The following is a 17465-nucleotide window of genomic DNA, read 5'->3' on the forward strand; positions in this document are numbered from 1 at the left end:
CTCCCCTCTCTCCCCCTTCACATCCACTCTATGCCCCATACCAGGCAGCTGCCGCTGTTCAACACCCCGTCGTTGGCACAGACAGGCAGGCAGGACGAGGTTCATCTCAGGGCTAGCGGTTCACTCACCGACTAGCCTCAGCCTCTCTCCCCTCAGACTTTATTCACCAACATTCACCTTTTCAATAGCTATCAGCTCTGACTGCTGATAGATACTTTATTGAGGTTTACTTACTATCCAAACCTTCATTGAGGTTTACTTACTATGCAAAACTTCATTGAGGTTTACTTACTGTGCAAGTTTACTTACTATGCATGTGATATGTGGATGTCCCACCTAGCTATCTGAAGACGAATGCAATAACTGTAAGTTGCTCTGAATAAATGACTAAATGATAATTCAGTTCTTCCCCTTGATTTGGGTGTCTCTCTGTCCTCTCCTCTCTCTCTCTCTCTCTGCAAAAGTCCAAACGAAGGCTGGCGGGAGGCTCTAAAAAAATTGAAGCCCTGTTTCCTCCTGCTGGCTTAATCAAGCAGAACTTATTGCTATTCTGTTTGTTATTGCCCTCTCTCTTTGTCACTCTCTCTCGCCCTCTCTCTTTGTCTGTCTGTTGCTCCCATACACACGTTACTGTACCACAGCACAGTGAATCACTGCATCCTTTAACTGAACATCTCTGCTTTGATATCTAGGATTGAGCAACAAAACATTTTAGTTTAGGCTGATTTTAAAGGAATTAAACAGCAATGTCTATTGTGGAGTTGATCTGATGTGTTTGCTGACATTTTATATCCTGAGAGTGCTTTATCCCACCCCGTGGGGTGGAAATGATACAGGTGAGAGTTTGCTGTCTGTGTGTGTCCGTGCATCTCTGCGTGTGTGTGTGTGTGTGTGCACACATGTGTGTGTGTATTGAGTGTTGGTGTATGGCATAGTGTACACTGCTCCAGGGCTTGCAGTGATCTTGCAGCCAGAATGACAGAATGACAAAAACTAGAAAAACTAGGTCCACTCGCCAAGTCAAGTTTATTGTCAGTCTCCCCATGTGGATAGGGGACTTCTGGGTGGGATGAGATGAACCATGGCACTTTTCCTCTTATCAGACACACTATCCTTATGGGGACCAAAAAAACTGATTCCCGTTCAAAATCCTATTTACCCTAACCCTAAAGCTTAAAATTGCCATTGTCCTTGTGGGGGCCGGCGAAATGTCCCCAATTTTCATTGTTTCACTATCCTTGTGAGGACTTTTGGTCCCAGAATAGGATATTAAAACCAAACAGACGCACACCATCTTGCCAGACTTGTCCCTGCTAATAATACGCTTTTTTCCCCCTTCTATTGTGTTATGGACTGTACATTTGTTTATTCCATGTATCTTGGCCAGGTCGCAGTTGTAAATGAGAACTAGCCTACCCGGTTACATAAAGGTGAAATGAAATAAATAAAACAAATAATAAGTTACGTGACAGGACGTGTGTTCCTCCCGCACTGCTAGGAGATTCCACCTGGGTTCTGAACAACCCAATTACCAGGGAAACAAGCAGGCTTCCCTGTAGTAAAGCGTGGTTACCCTCACTTTCTCACCTCCTCTTCCCTGTTCCCCACGCATCAGGCAGCCAGCAGCTCTGCTCCCAGGCTCACACGCAGGACTCCTGACAGCCATTCAGCTATTAGCACTACGCAGCTTTGAAGAGCCCGCTTTCACCTTCACTAGTTCTTTATTTATTTATTTCTCATAATCTGCTTTTCTCCCCATTGAATTCACTCTGTTGCTGTTTTACTCACTAAGTGGAGCGGAAGGCTGAGACGGAAAAAGAATGTGTGATGCCTGCGAAGCCAGTGAGAGAGGTAGACGGTGGTAGTTTGATCAAGAGTGGCACTACCTAGATGGGACTATGTAGTAAAAACATAGCTACAGCCAGGTCATTAATACTGTATGAAACATTGAATTGAATTCAGATGATTAACATACCATCTACGTACCTACCAAGCTCCTGCCTAGGTGCCTACAATAACTCTCGGGGGGCCTTTTTGTCAGTGCCACTGAAATGGGTTGTGACCTTCATCTTGGTTCACCGTCCAGTGAGGGAAAAACAGAGAAGACAAGTAACACACTGACTGCACTGTATTTGAGGGTATGGGCCTTACTAGGTGGCAGTGCACAAGGCCTTCCGATGTTTTGACAGTGACGTCCATTAAAAGACTGAGCTGAGAGTATCTCACTGCTAGGGTCCTGATAGCTGTCTGTTTGAATGAGGCACAGCACAGTGGCCCCTACACACTGCTGCCACTACTCTATTCCTCAGAGGATGTTCCACAAGCTCTTCCTTCTCATTGCTTTGTGTGTGTGTGTTTGTCTATCTAATTTCCTTTTTATGGACATTCATTGTGGAAGTATTAAATAGTTTGAAGAGATGCCGGTCATCAGATGGTGTTGATGATTATGTTTGATGTTATCAGAGGTGACCCCTGACCCAGTCTCCTGTCTACCCAAAATGTCCAGCAGTCTGGTCTGAGGAAGGAGAACATCCCCAGAGGTCTAAACCGAGTCAACACAGGTTTTTATAAAAAAGGAAATAAACACACGGATGAGAGAGAAACGCAGAGATAATGGGAAAAGACAACACATGGATGAGACAGAAACGCAGAGATAATGGGAAAAGACAACACACGGATGAGAGAGAAACGCAGAGATAATGGGAAAAGACAACACACGGATGAGAGAGAAACGCAGAGATAATGGGAAAAGACAACACAACGGATGAGAGAGAAACGCAGAGATAATGGGAAAAGACAACACACGGATGAGAGAGAAACGCAGAGATAATGGGAAAAGACAACACACGGATGAGAGAGAAACGCAGAGATAATGGGAAAAGACAACACAACGGATGAGAGAGAAACGCAGAGATAATGGGAAAAGACAACACACGAATGAGAGAGAAACGCAGAGATAATGGGAAAAGACAACACATGGATGAGACAGAAACGCAGAGATAATGGGAAAAGACAACACACGAATGAGAGAGAAACGCAGAGATAATGGGAAAAGACAACACACGGATGAGAGAGAAATGCAGAGATAATGGGAAAAGACAACACACGGATGAGAGAGAAACGCAGAGATCATGGGAAAGGACAACACACGGATGAGAGAGAAATGCAGAGATAATGGGAAAAGACAACACACGGATGAGAGAGAAACGCAGAGATAATGGGAAAAGACAACACACGGATGAGAGAGAAACGCAGAGATAATGGGAAAGGACAACACACGGATGAGAGAGAAATGCAGAGATAATGGGAAAAGACAACACACGGATGAGAGAGAAACGCAGAGATAATGGGAAAAGACAACACACGGATGAGAGAGAAACGCAGAGATAATGGGAAAGGACAACACACGGATGAGAGAGAAACGCAGAGATAATGGGAAAGGACAACACACGGTGCACATTGATCGTCAGATCTCCAGTTTAAAATATTAAACACAGAAATAATGCAGCCCTGTAAAGATGAGTGACTGTGTGAGGAACTTCCATAAATTAGGGGTTTGGCACTGTGCTCATATCCCCTCCCCCCACAAATACTCTGCGCCAGTGATGGGGTGGGGAGATGGAGAGGAGGGCAGGCACACAGACACACGCGCACACACACATGCACACCCACACACAGACACACACATGCACACACACAGACACACGCATGCACGCACACACACACACAGATTTCATCTTGCTTTCATATGAGCTATTTTTCTGTGCTGCATATGTTCATCCACGGCCACTTGGATCTCCCTTCTAGCAGCTGAAAGGGGCTGAGGGCTTAGGAAGGTTGTTTTCCCTCCTAAAACTATTATCCTGTGTCCCCTGACTAGACTATTGAGTTGCCTGGGTACCACTAACATAACATGTATTCAGAGCAGACAGACAAGGAATAACATTAAAACGTGACATATTGTGCCTCTGTTCCCTGTTAGAATGCTCACTCACATTTTTTACCTTTATTTAACTAGACAAGTCAGTTGCATCGCTATCCAGTGACCACCATTTTGTGGTCCACTTTAAGGCACATCGGGGGTTTGTGGTATATGGTCGATATACCACGGCTAAGGATTGTTCTTAGGCGCGACACAAACCCCCGAGGTGCCTTATTGTTATTAGAAACTGGTTACCAACATAAATCAGTGTACAAGTACTGTACATCAGTGTACAAGTACTGTATTTCTGCGTCATACCTGTGGTATATTGTCTAGTATACACATGGCTAAAATGCTGTTTCAGCCAATCAGCATCCAGGACCCAAACTACCTAAAGCCTTTTTTTTTAAATGCTCTGTTTTTCAACCTCCATGGCCAGCCAGGGTTTGTGGTTTCATACAGTAGGATATTTCCATTCAAGCCCATGTTAGTGTGAGGGAGAGATTCTACATTAAAACAATGGATTAAATGAATACTGTGTATAGCTTTCTAGCACCATTCTGACAAATAGCATTGTTATTAGAACCATTGCCGGCAGGTTTTTTAACCAGCTCACCAGCCGACACGCAGTACAGCTACACAGAGAAAGTGGACACATACATCAAACTTTTCTATTAAAGAGTGAAATGGGGGATTGTTAGAGGGATTTATAGAAAAGGACAATTGGATTTATCCTTTCCGTGCTTTTGTAAATGCTGAGCATGCAATTACCCCTAATAATGGTGGAGTTGTGTCCAAATTGGAGCCATTAAAGTGATTTAACAGTGCGTGGATTGGGCTTGGCATTTGCGAGGATGTGTACACATGGGGAGCTGTGGAATGGGTGTTTAATCACAGCGTTTTAGATGCCGTAATGGTGGAACACAAAGTGTAGAACGCTGACCTGCCACAGTGCAGAACAACTCATTAAGGCCAACTTGGACTTCACTCTCTGTGGCATACAGTAGGATTTGCAGATTTTTTGTGTGTGATCTTATTTATCTGATTTCTTTAAGTGTATTATTGGAAGGAGGCTAGTGCATATGAGGGAGAAGTTGCATTGGAAACTGTGTTTCTGTCAGACATCTTGGCTCCAGTGTGTTGCTCACTGTGCGGCGTGAGAGTATTGGTATGGACGAGTAACTCCGAGAGGAATGTGCCTTTTTGGTCACAGTACTGTTCTGGGAGGCTCCAAGACCGGATCCAATCCACCAGTCCCAGCTGTCCTGCTGAATTTCAGACTATTCCAGTTTGAAGTAACACAATACAAACCTATTAACTGAACAGGAGCAGGAATCATTTTGGATTTCCTGTTTTTTTTTTTCTTGTGGCGAGAGGGTACCCACCATAGAGGCGCTGGGTTTGTCTGACAGAGGTTTGTCTGAGGAGGTATTTTCTGAGAAGGTGCTGGGGCATGACACAGTTAGGGGCACTGAGCACTGGAGATCTGAAACGTGCTGCCCCAACAACACAAGCTACCCTCTGCTTTGTGGCTTACCCTCTGCTTTATGGCACACAAAAAACTAATAATGAATCATTGCTGTTCCTTGTCCAGATGTTGTCGAAGCTACAGATAAACAGCCTCTATATCTCCGTTGTCCCACCCTTCAACTTCTTTGTCAGGTGGGAATGACGTTTAATGTGTCTAATGCAGCCTCAAGGACACCTCTGGGAAGAAAGGAACTCTTCAAGTTGAAAGCGTTGAGCATTTTCCAAATTTCCCTGTGCCTTGAAATACAGCAAGCCTTTTCCTCTCCACTCCTGCCTGTCCCTCAGTTTGCCCTCTCCTCCCTCTCCTCTCCTCCCTCTCCTCTCCTCCCTCTCCACTCCTGCCTGTCCCTCAGTTTGCCCTCTCCTCCCTCTCCTCTCCTCCCTATTTCCCTATACCCTGCTCTATCTGCTCCAGTGAAGCCTCTGAAGAGCCAGGCAGACGTCCTGGAGAGGGCTAGTAAAACGTTTATTAGTGGCTTTTCAGTCCTGTATTATACTGGCAAGCAGAGAGGCACTCACGCTTGGCCTTTAACTTTCTTGTGAAGTTCAGCCATACATGAAGAGGGGCTACTGGTCCTCTAATGTATTCCTGATTTAATATTGTATCAAAAAGAGAGCAGGGGAGAAGGGAAAGGGAAAGGGGGGTGGAAAATGTAAATAGAAGCCTTAAGAGGCTTTTGTGGCCGGGTGTTGTAGTTTGCTGATTAAATATCACGTGGTACATTGGTAATGCCCAGTGGAGCGTTTGAACCCTGGATGTGTGAAGAATCCTGTTGGAGCCTTTGTGCTTGGGCTGTGTACCATAACTTCCTCCAGTGGAACAATACGGGACCGGAAGAGGCTCTTCTCACACTTACCCATTTATTAACTTTGTGGGGCTCTTGTTTAAGTGGAAAATCACTCCGTCCAATAAAGGAGGAGAAGAAAGATCCCAATTCACCATCGTTTTTTTTATTCCCGTTTTTAATGTCTTCTCTGAATCGCATTCTCATTGGAGGGTCGCCTTTTTTTTCGTCCGTTTTTTGGGAGGTCGTTGGGGAAATTTCTCCAGTGCGTTATTGGTGTGGGATAATGGACAGGACACACCCTAATTCAGGAATTTCTCTCTGTTTTTTCTTCTTTCTGTCCGTGGATACGGTGGTCCCGGCGAAGTTCAGACACTCCAGAACAGAGCCTATAAGATGAGCGTCAACGTGAAAGGTAGGTCTACGGACCCCTCGCTCTCCCGCTGCCTTCACTTTAGTGCGTCGCAGAGAGATTAACATGGACATTTAGAATGAAGAATACAAGGAATGTGGTCATCACAAGTGTAACCTTTAGCTATAATGCGAAGGGTGTGTCTTGGAGGAACGGGGTGGGTTGGAGGCTAGATTTACAGCCGCTCTGCCAAGCGAATGCACGCCCTCTGATATTTTCAACTGCAGTTTTTTATACCCTCCCAGGGCAAATTAAATAACAGTTGTCTTTCTTTTAAGTCCAATGCAATCGTTTATACAGATGTGGCGCAATTTGAATAGTTTTAATTTATTTTTTAACGGTCATCTAAAGTGCTAAGTGGAAAAGGAAATGGGACAAGATGAAAGGGTTGAAATGGCGAAGTGGTGAGTTTGAGTCTCTGGTGACATACTCTGATGACATACTCTGGTGACATACTCTGGTGACATACTCTGATGACATGAAACACAAACTGTGTCCCCATAATATGAGACCTCTGATCCACTGATTGTACAGTAGACAGATTTAGACTTGCTTATTTAGATCAAGATCGATTTAAACTATTCCAACTGTTACGTTTTAATGTGTGTCTAGCTTTGGATGTAGTGAAATCATTAGAGTATCCCAGTTGACTTGGTTTTCAAATGAAAAGGTGGCTGCTATTAGCTATGAAGCTATTAGCAGTATGATGTGTGAATGTGATTAATGGTTTTCTTAGGGGTTGTCCTCCATTTCACTCATAATGCATTCTTTATTTATTTAAAAAAATTGACCCCCCTTTTTCTCCCCAATTTTGATCTTTTCTCATCGCTGCAACTTCCCAACAGGCTTGGGAGGTGAAGATCAAGTCATGCGTCCTCCGAAACATGACCCACCAAACTGCGCTTCTTAACACTCGCCCGCTTAACCCGGAAGCCAGCCGCACCAATATGTCGGAGGAAACACCGTTTACCTGATGACCGAGGTCAGCCTGCAGGCCCCCGGCCTGCCACAAGGAGTCGCTAAACCGCGATGAGCCAAGACCTCCCGGCCAAACGCTACCCTAACCTATGGGACTCCCAATCACAGCCAGTTGTGATACAGCCCAGGACCAAACCAGGGTCTGTAGTGACACCTCTAGCACTGAGATGCAGTGACCGGTGCTTCATTTGGGAACCTCATAATGCATTCTTACAGTTTTTTTCAATTGCTAAACGACAGTGGGCACAACTGGAGTCACATGTGAAAAACTCTAACTACAGTCTGCACTACCAACAGTCACCTGAGCTAAACAGTTCACATCACCTGCAAAACTCATTCACGCAACACAACTCTTAACACATGGCTCAAAACACGCTCAGTGCAGCCAAACACTATGCACAACCCTCACTGAGATAACACACACTGTCACTCAGAACACACTGAGAGTAAAAACACTAGCATCAAACACCAATACAGAAAATACAAACTTTTCATCTTTACAGTTTGAACAATTTCAGTGACTTCATACAAAGTAATATTTTCTTCAAAGAAAATAGTGACATTCTTTCACATGATTTATAATTTTTTTTAGAACATAACAATTCTTTAAGGTAAATGAAAATTAGCAGTTTGCTTCAATAGTCTGTAGTAATTACAGTAATGAGAAAAAAAAGGTAGAAACTAAAAGTACATACTGTAATTCGAACAAATAATTGAGGGGCTAATCCTGCCTCTCTCTAGCATCAGGCCACAGGTTTTCTTCAACATCACATCTAATGTTTTCTCTTGCCATGCACCTGGGGAAGAACCTTCTGGAGTGCCTTATCCATCCCTGGCAGTCCTCTGGACTCGTGTCCTCACATCCGGCACGCATGGCTTCCAAAAGAGACATTTGGTCATGTGGGTGGTGACCAAACACTTTCCACCTCCAGGCAGAGAAAAACTCCTCTATTGGGTTGAGGAAGGGTGAATATGCAGGCAGGTACAAAACCATACATCTGTGATGTGCTGCAAACCAATCTGTGACAGCTGCAGAGTGGTGAAAAGCAACGTTATCGCAAACTATGACAAAAACTTGGGGGTTTCTTACTGGCTCTCCCTGTTCTGCTGGCACGAGCTGACCATAGAGCTGTTCTAGGAAAGCTATAAGCCTTTCTGTGTTGTATGGGCCAATGAGTGGTGTGTTGAGAAGCAAACCATCATTGGCCATTGCAGCACACATGGTGATATTTCCCCCCCTTTGGCCTGGAACCTCCACAGTGGCCTTTTGACCTATAACATTCCTTCCTCTGAGCCGTGTTTTGGCAAGGTTAAATCCAGCTTCGTCGATAAATACAAATGAATGTAGTCTTTCCAGTGCTTCCACCTCCATTACTCTCTGAAAAACAGTAAGTGCACAGTTTTACTGTAGAAATGCTCGTGTTTTTTTTACTGTAAATATTTTGTAAAGCTGTGTACGTAACCTCAGACGTCTTACCTGGACATATTGGTATCTTTGCTCTTTTACCCGGTCACTGTTTCTCTCGAACGGTACAGTGTATAACTGTTTCATTGTAACTTGGTGTTTCTTTAGGACTCGAGCAATAGTTGTTGTGCTGACAGAATTAACATTTTCAAATATATCATTATCAGCCAGCACTCTATCTTGAATCTCCCTCAGTTTTATTGCATTGTTGACAACAACCATGTCAACAATAGCATTTTCCTGCGCATCTGAAAATATTTTTCCTCTTCCCCCTGTTGGGGGCAGCCTTTGGGTCCTGTTGTAAAAATATATTTTACAGTCAAACTTACTGTAATATATATCTGTGTAAATATTCTATAATTGCAATACAAAATAGATTATATATTAAAATAGATTGTTTTAATTTACTGTAAGGATGTAACTCACCTGTTTGCATGATGGAAAATTCGCATTACAGATGCCACTGTGGATCTTTGCAGATTGGGTTGCACCCTCAACCCTGCCTCTCTTAATGAGAGACCATGGTTCACGACATGGTCTATAAGTGTAGCCCTTATTTCATCTGAAATAACAGCTCTTTGTCTTCTTTGTCTTCCTCCACGCATCCGCCCTCTCCCTGCCACCCTTCTCCCTCCACAAACCCATCTTCCTTGTTCCATTTCCAAAATGAGTCTTTCTGAGCTCTACCTATATTTACTGTAATATGTGTGTGTGTTCACTAACAAGTCTAAAACAAGACACCTGCTTAGCCTTTCAGCTGAAATTGCAATCAGCAGTGTTTGAAAGGCACAAGGCTGAAATCTATTCCGTTTTGAATGTGTGGTTCACAGTTTTGACAGCAGTGTGTTAGCATTTGAACAAAGTGCTGTAAATCCACAGTGTTGTGCAGGTTGTGGTTAAAGTCATGGGATAAGTGTGTAGAGTTTTGAAAACTGTGTTCAAGCAATGAAAAACGAACTAGAGTTTGGTCCACATGAACTGCTGCTGTGCAGACTGTAGTTAGAGTTTTGCACATGTGACTCCAGTTGTGTCCACTGTCGTTTAGCAATCGGAAAAAACTGTAAAAGGATGATCATTTGTTCTTTGTGTGTGTGTGGTTGAACGTGTGTGTTTCTCCTCAGACCATGCAGGCTGGTCGCCCCTGCAGAGGCGTGTAACCATGGCAGCAGTGCATGTGTGGAGGCCCTGCTGTCCCTCACCTGAACGGCCAGGTAGGCGGAGTCAGTCTGCTACACGATGCTCTGTGGACACACAGACATTGACAAGATGCTGCAGCATGCAGGTCAGTACACACACACATACACACAGATTAACAAATGCATGCACACACAAAGATATTGGTACAAGTTTGAGGGGTATTTGAACCACTATGGTACTTGGAAAAGGAACCATTGAATAAGGTGAGAGGAATATGGATGGATGAATTAGTCTGAAATGTATCAGGGAAATTGACACTGGGCCTTAGAGGCCTAACAGTCCTTTTCCCACAGTCTCAAAGCTGAATCATCTCTGCATCTCTACAGTCCCCCCACCATCTTCTTCCTTCTTCTTCTTCCTTTCTGTGCTCTGTCGCAACGTATCACCTATCCTCTCATAAGATGTCTGTTAATGTATTTCTGAAGAGATTACAGTTGTCAGGTTCTGCCGCTTGCAAAATTCAGACACTGGTTTGGTGGGAAACATGTCACAACAGAAATACTTTGTCTCCATGTGTTTGCTTGCCACATGCAATCACTGACCGGGGGAGCTTTGAAGTGAGTGTGACGTGTGTCAAAACGAATGGGGGGAAGGGTGTGTTGGTGGCATAGCTGTGTGTATGGTAGTGGCGGTGGGGGGAGGGTATAGATGTGTGTGTGTATGGTAGTGGTGGTGGGGGGAGGGTATAGATGTGTATGGTAGTAGGGGTACGGGGGGTAGCTGTGTGTGTGTGTGTATGGTAGTGGTGGTGTGGGGGAAGGTATAGATATGTGTTTGTAAGGTAGTGGTAGTGGGGTGGAGGGGTGGATAGATGTGTGTGTGTATGGTAGTGGGGGTGGGGGGGTATAGATGTGTATGAGGGTGTTGTGTATGTGTGTGGGGGGATGTATATGTGTGTTTGTGTGTGTGTGGGGAGATGTATATATGTGTTTGTGTGTGTGTGGGGAGATGTATATGTGTGTTTGTGTGTGTGTGGGGAGATGTATATATGTGTTTGTGTGTGTGTGGGGAGATGTAAATGTGTGTTTGTGTGTGTGTGGGGAGATGTATATGTGTGTTTGTGTGTGTAGGGGGGAGGATGTATATGTGTGTGTGTGTGTGTGTGTGTGTGTGTGTGTGTGTGTGTGTGTGTGTGTGTGTGTGTGTGTGTGTGTGTGTGGGAGATGTATATATGTGTTTGTGTGTGTGTGGGGGTGTATATATGTGTTTGTGTGTGTGTGTGGGGGGATGTATATGTGTGTGTGTGTGTGTGTGTGTGTGTGTGTGTGTGTGTGTGTGTGTGTGTGTGTGTGTGTGTGTGTGTGTGTGTGTGTGTGTGTGTGTGTGTGTGTGTGTGTGTGTGTGTGTGTGTGTGTGTGTGTGTGTGTGTGTGAGGGGGAGGGGGGCTAGACAGCGAGACTTCCATGTATGCCGCCTCCACCTCCCTGCCTCACTCTCCACTTTGACTAATTATAGTTAATTTGATTTGGCTTTCCCATTAACACATGTACATATTCTGTCCTCAAAAATAAATGAGATTGGGATTGTTTCGTCCCGGTGAGAAAACGAAGGAGTGACAGGAGAAAAGGAGCAAATTAAAAGGGGTCAGAGGAAGAGACTGTTTGCAAAATTAGAAAAAAGTGTGTTACGTGTGTGTGTGTGACTGTCTGTGTGTGTATGCGTATGTGTGACTGTCTGTGTGTGTGTGCGTGCGTGCGCGCAAGCAAGCTGCCTGGGCTGCACCAGTCACTGCAGACCCCTTCTGTCTAGGACTCAGCTCACTCTGTCTAGGACTCAGCTCGCTCTGTCTAGGACTCAGCTCGCTCTGTCTAGGACGCAGCACGCTCTGTCTAGGACTCAGCACGCTCTGTCTAGGACTGTCTAGGACTCAGCGTGCTCAGTGCTGCCTTCTATGCCACTGATGGAGGGATGGACGGAGCCACGACTGCTGGAGAAATGTGACACGCAGCTCACTTTCCCTCTTTCTTTCACTTAGTTTCTATTTCTTGGCATTGTGACAGGAGATAGTGAGGAGAGCTGAGTAGATAGAGGTAGTGGATCTAGCTGAGTAGATAGAGATAGTGGATCTAGCTGGGTAGATAGAGATAGTGGATCTAGCTGGGTAGATAGAGGTAGTGGATCTAGCTGGGTAGATAGAGGTAGTGGATCTAGCTGGGTAGATAGAGATAGTGGATCTAGTTGGGTAGTTAGAGATAGTGGATCTAGCTGGGTAGATAGAAATAGTGGATCAAGCTGGGTAGATAGAGATAGTGGAGCTAGCTGGGTAGATAGAGATAGTGGATCTAGCTGAGTAGATAGAGGTAGTGGATCTAGCTGGGTAGATAGAGATAGTGGATCTAGCTGGGTAGATAGAGATTGTGGATCTAGCTGGGTAGATAGAGATAGTGGATCTAGCTGGGTAGATAGAGTTAGTGGATCTAGCTGGGTAGATAGAGTTAGTGGATCTAGCTGGGTAGATAGAGATAGTGGATCTAGCTGGGTAGATAGAGGTAGTGGATCTAGCTGGGTAGATAGAGGTAGTGGATCTAGCTGGGTAGATAGAGATAGTGGATCTAGTTGGGTAGTTAGAGGTAGTGGATCTAGCTGGGTTGATAGAGGTAGTGGAGTTAGCTGGGTATACAGAGGTAGTGGAGTTAGCTGGGTAGACAGAGGTAGTGGAGCTAGCTGGGTAGATAGAGGTAGTGGAGTTAGCTGGGTAGACAGAGGTAGTGGAGTTAGCTGGGTAGACAGAGGTAGTGGAGTTAGCTGGGTAGACAGAGGTAGTGGAGCTAGCTGGGTAGACAGAGGTAGTGGAGTTAGCTGGGTAGATAGAGGTAGTGGAGTTAGCTGGGTAGATAGAGGTAGTGGAGTTAGTTGGGTAGATAGAGGTAGTGGAGTTAGCTGGGTAGACAGAGGTAGTGGAGTTAGCTGGGTAGACAGAGGTAGTGGAGCTAGCTGGGTAGACAGAGGTAGTGGAGTTAGCTGGGTAGATAGAGGTAGTGGAGTTAGCTGGGTAGATAGAGTTAGTGGATCTAGCTGGGTAGATAGAGGTAGTGGAGTTAGCTGGGTATATAGAGGTAGTGGAGTTAGCTGGGTAGATAGAAGTAGTGGAGTTAGCTGGGTAGATAGAGTTAGTGGATCTAGCTGGTTAGATAGAGGTAGTGGAGTTAGCTGGGTAGATAGAGGTAGTGGAGTTAGCTGGGTAGATAGAGGTAGTGGAGTTAGCTGGGTAGATAGAGGTAGTGGAGTTAGCTGGGTAGACAGAGGTAGTGGAGCTAGCTGGGTAGATAGAGGTAGTGGAGCTAGCTGGGTAGATAGAGTAGTGGAGGGTTGTGGATCTAGCTGGGTAGACAGAGGTAGTGGAGCTAGCTGGGTTGATAGAGGTAGTGGAGATAGCTGGGTTGATAGAGGTAGTGGAGATAGCTGGGTAGATAGAGGTAGTGGAGTTAGCTGGGTAGATAGAGGTAGTGGAGTTAGCTGGGTAGATAGAGGTAGTGGAGTTAGCTGGGTAGACAGAGGTAGTGGAGCTAGCTGGGTAGATAGAGGTAGTGGAGTTAGCTGGGTAGACAGAGGTAGTGGAGTTAGCTGGGTAGACAGAGGTAGTGGAGCTAGCTGGGTAGATAGAGGTAGTGGAGTTAGCTGGGTAGATAGAGGTAGTGGAGCTAGCTGGGTAGATAGAGGTAGTGGAGCTAGCTGGGTAGATAGAGGTAGTGGAGTTAGCTGGGTAGATAGAGGTAGTGGAGCTAGCTGGGTAGATAGAGGTAGTGGAGCTAGCTGGGTAGATAGAGGTAGTGGAGCTAGCTGGGTGTATTAGAGGTAGTGGAGCTAGCTGGGTAGATAGAGGTAGTGGAGCTAGCTGGGTAGATAGAGGTAGTGGAGTTAGCTGGGTAGATAGAGGTAGTGGAGTTAGCTGGGTAGACAGAGGTAGTGGAGCTAGCTGGGTAGATAGAGGTAGTGGAGCTAGCTGGGTAGATAGAGGTAGTGGAGCTAGCTGGGTAGATAGAGGTAGTGGAGCTAGCTGGGTAGATAGATGTAGTGGAGTTAGCTGGGTAGATAGAGGTAGTGGAGCTAGCTGGGTAGATAGAGGTAGTGGATCTAGCTGGGTAGATAGAGATAGTGGAGCTAGCTGGGTAGACAGAGGTAGTGGAGCTAGCCGGGTAGATAGAGGTAGTGGAGCTAGATGGGTAGATAGAGGTAGTGGAGTTAGCTGGGTAGACAGAGTGGAGTAGCTGGAGCTAGCTGGGTAGATAGAGGTAGTGAGAGCTAGCTGGGTAGATAGAGTAGTGGAGTGGAGCTAGCTGGTAGTGGAGATAGAGAGGTAGTGGAGTTAGCTGGGTAGATAGAGGTAGTGGAGTTAGCTGGGTAGACAGAGGTAGTGGAGCTAGCTGGGTAGATAGAGGTAGTGGAGCTAGCTGGGTAGATAGAGGTAGTGGAGCTAGCTGGGTAGATAGAGGTAGTGGAGCTAGCTGGGTAGATAGAGGTAGTGGAGTTAGCTGGGTAGATAGAGGTAGTGGAGCTAGCTGGGTAGATAGAGGTAGTGGAGCTAGCTGGGTAGATAGAGGTAGTGGAGCTAGCTGGGTAGATAGAGGTAGTGGAGCTAGCTGGGTAGACAGAGGTCATGGGATTAGCTGGGTAGATAGAGGTAGTGGAGCTAGCTGGGTAGATAGAGGTAGTGGAGTTAGCTGGGTAGATAGAGGTAGTGGAGCTAGCTGGGTAGATAGAGGTAGTGGGGTTAGCTGGGTAGATAGAGGTAGTGGAGTTAGCTGGGTAGACAGAGGTAGTGGAGCTAGCTGGGTAGATAGAGGTAGTGGAGCTAGCTGGGTAGATAGAGGTAGTGGAGTTAGCTGGGTAGATAGAGGTAGTGGAGTTAGCTGGGTAGATAGAGGTAGTGGAGCTAGCTGGGTAGATAGAGGTAGTGGAGCTAGCTGGGTAGATAGAGGTAGTGGAGCTAGCTGGGTAGATAGAGGTAGTGGAGCTAGCTGGGTAGATAGAGGTAGTGGAGCTAGCTGGGTAGATAGAGGTAGTGGAGCTAGCTGGGTAGGTCATGTAGTTCTTCCAATTACCATCTCTGGTAAACACACAGTGAAAGTGTATTTGTCACATGCACAGGCTACTGAAGGTGTAAATGGTACAGTGAAATGGTTACTTGCATAGTGGAGTCTTTTGTTTAGATAATTCACCATAATCCCAACTCCAAAACATTACTACCCTGCATGAATCTGCAGGTACTGTAGCTAAAGCTGACTAACTCATTTCAATGTTAGCTAGCTAACATTCCACAACCAACATTCAACAGCCTGATCAACTCGATGCGAAGGGGATGTGTCGCACTGCATGAGGCAAATGGTGGTCACACCAGATACTGACTGGTTTTCTAATCCACGCCACTTTATTGTTTTAAGGGAGTGAGGCTAGCTGTGAAGATGAAGGGAGTGAGGCTAGCTGGGAAAATGAAGGGAGTGGGGCTATCTGGGAAAATGAAGGGAGTGAGGCTAGCTGGGAAAATGAAGGAAGTGAGGCTAGCTGGGAAAATGAAGGGAGTGAGGCTAGCTGGGAAGAATGTCTGTCTGTAGCCATGGGCACCACTGCCCTCCAGGCTGATCAATGGAAAGGACAGAGAGAGTGATTCCTGTGGAATAGTACATTGGAACCAGCAGCTTTAATTATCAGATGGTTGATTCTGATTTCACACTAAATGGTTGTGGAGCAGCTTGGCTGCATTTACTCAGCTTGGGGTAAATTTGGACATCAGGTAAAGCAACTATAATGTAGTAGTTTATTACATGTTTTCTACTGAGTTTGTGAATGTGATATGATGGACACTGAATAAATGCATCAATGAAAGCTGTCTTTGTTGGTGGGGTGAACTAGTCACCCTGCTGTGTTGTTGAGCTGCCAGGGCTTGATCAGAAACAAACAACGCCTTTCAATGGCAGTGTTCTCACCCTGAAATAATAAGCCTGGCTGGAGGACAGAGGGAGCAAGGTGGCGGTGGGGGGAATAACGTATTGCCCCCACCCTCGATCCTGGGTTGCTGGCAGGGAAAGCATGCCATGGCTGAGGGCAAGGCCTGCTCTCACCCCTCCCTCTCTCAAGGCTGGCCCAAACGACCCTGTGTGTTTGCTTATGTTAGTGCACGCGTGTGTTTGCCCGCTCGCTGTGCCTGCGAGTGTTTAATTTTGCAGGATGAGGAGAGAGAGAACCATATTGGAATGGAAAATGACCTGTGGCTGCTCCAGAGAGGCGTGGAGAGGGAGAGAGGCAGACAGAAAATAGATTTTCTCTGGTGGCGTCTGCTCTGTACAGCCAACCATGTTAGTAAGCAGAGCCTAGGAGCCCTCCACATCTAGTCTCATTGAGACCCGGCTAAAATTGACCAACTAAGCAGCTAGTTTAGATCATTACACTACACTACACTAGATTCATATTTATCCTACTTTTCCTTCCTCAGAGTCTCAGAGTCTCTGCCCGACTGTCGATTAAAGCAACCTTAAAGGACAGCTCTTCAAATCAAATGTTATTTGTCAAATGCTCCGAATACAACAGTTGTACACCTTACAGTGAAATGCTTACTTACAAGCCCTTAACCAACAATTCTTTAAGAAGTTAAGAAAAAAAAAGTGTTAAGTAAAAAATAGATTGGTAGAAAATAGAAAATAAAAGCACCAAATAATTAAACAGCAGCAGTAAAATAACAAGCAAGGCTATATACAGGAGGTACCGGTACAGAGTCAATGTGGGGGGGGCACCGGTTAGTCGAGGTAATTGAGGTAATATGTACATGTCCTTAGAATTAAAGTGACTATGCATAGATTTTAAACAGAGAGTAGCAGCAGCGTAAAAGAGGGGTCTGGGTAGCCCTTTCATTAGCTGTATATGGGGTCTTATGGCTTGGGGTTGAATCTGTTAAGATGCCTTTTGGACCTCGTCTTGGTGCTCCGGTACCGATGCCCTGCGGCTGCAGAGAGAACAGTCTATGACTAGGGTGGCTGGAGTCTTTGACATTTTGTTTAGGGCCTTCCCCTGCTGCCTTTTGTTTGTTTGTCACACCACCAAGCATTCGTCAGCTTGTCTCCCAAACAGTCCACCCCCTTTACCTTCCCAAGCCAATCCATTCAAGTTTTGCTGAATTCATGTTTGTGGAGCTGAAAGACTTCATAGGAAATAGGAAATAGCTTGGTCCCCTCAGATTGCCGC

At 45.6% G+C, this 17465-nt stretch overlaps 1 protein-coding gene and 1 long non-coding RNA gene across 3 annotated transcripts; both read left to right on the forward strand.

Annotated features, from left to right (window-relative positions):
- The first annotated feature begins 6165 nt into the window (after window positions 1-6165).
- On the forward strand, window positions 6166-10473 carry LOC127907222 (uncharacterized). Of its 2 annotated transcripts, none has more exons than XR_008063785.1 (3): window positions 6166-6652; window positions 7495-7767; window positions 10214-10473. It is a non-coding gene; the product is annotated as an uncharacterized LOC127907222 (long non-coding RNA). The 2 variants fall into 2 exon arrangements; XR_008063784.1 differs by lacking the exon at window positions 6166-6652 and adding an exon at window positions 6662-7053 and having other exon boundaries at window positions 10214-10472.
- A 344-nt stretch (window positions 10474-10817) lies between these two features.
- Window positions 10818-17183, forward strand: LOC127907431 (uncharacterized). Its single transcript, XM_052462679.1, has 6 exons — window positions 10818-10846; window positions 12594-12886; window positions 13157-13345; window positions 13427-13534; window positions 13760-13921; window positions 15019-17183. Exons 1-6 carry the CDS (start codon window positions 10818-10820, stop codon window positions 15420-15422), a joined length of 1185 nt encoding a protein of 394 aa, XP_052318639.1. The 3' UTR covers window positions 15423-17183.
- Window positions 17184-17465: the final 282 nt, after the last annotated feature.

This window comes from Oncorhynchus keta, chromosome 14 (genome assembly GCF_023373465.1).
Source record: "Oncorhynchus keta strain PuntledgeMale-10-30-2019 chromosome 14, Oket_V2, whole genome shotgun sequence".
Lineage (NCBI taxonomy): Eukaryota > Metazoa > Chordata > Actinopteri > Salmoniformes > Salmonidae > Oncorhynchus > Oncorhynchus keta.

Bases quoted from the DNA above. Each gene is read 5' to 3' on its own strand.
- LOC127907431 (XM_052462679.1), top strand. From the start codon at position 10,818: ATGCAATCACTGACCGGGGGAGCTTTGAA. The intron at 13,346-13,426 runs GTAGTGGAGTTA...GGTTAGATAGAG, and splicing joins AGTTAGCTGGGTATATAGAG to GTAGTGGAGTTAGCTGGGTA. The intron at 13,535-13,759 runs GTAGTGGAGCTA...GGGTAGATAGAG, and splicing joins AGTTAGCTGGGTAGACAGAG to GTAGTGGAGTTAGCTGGGTA.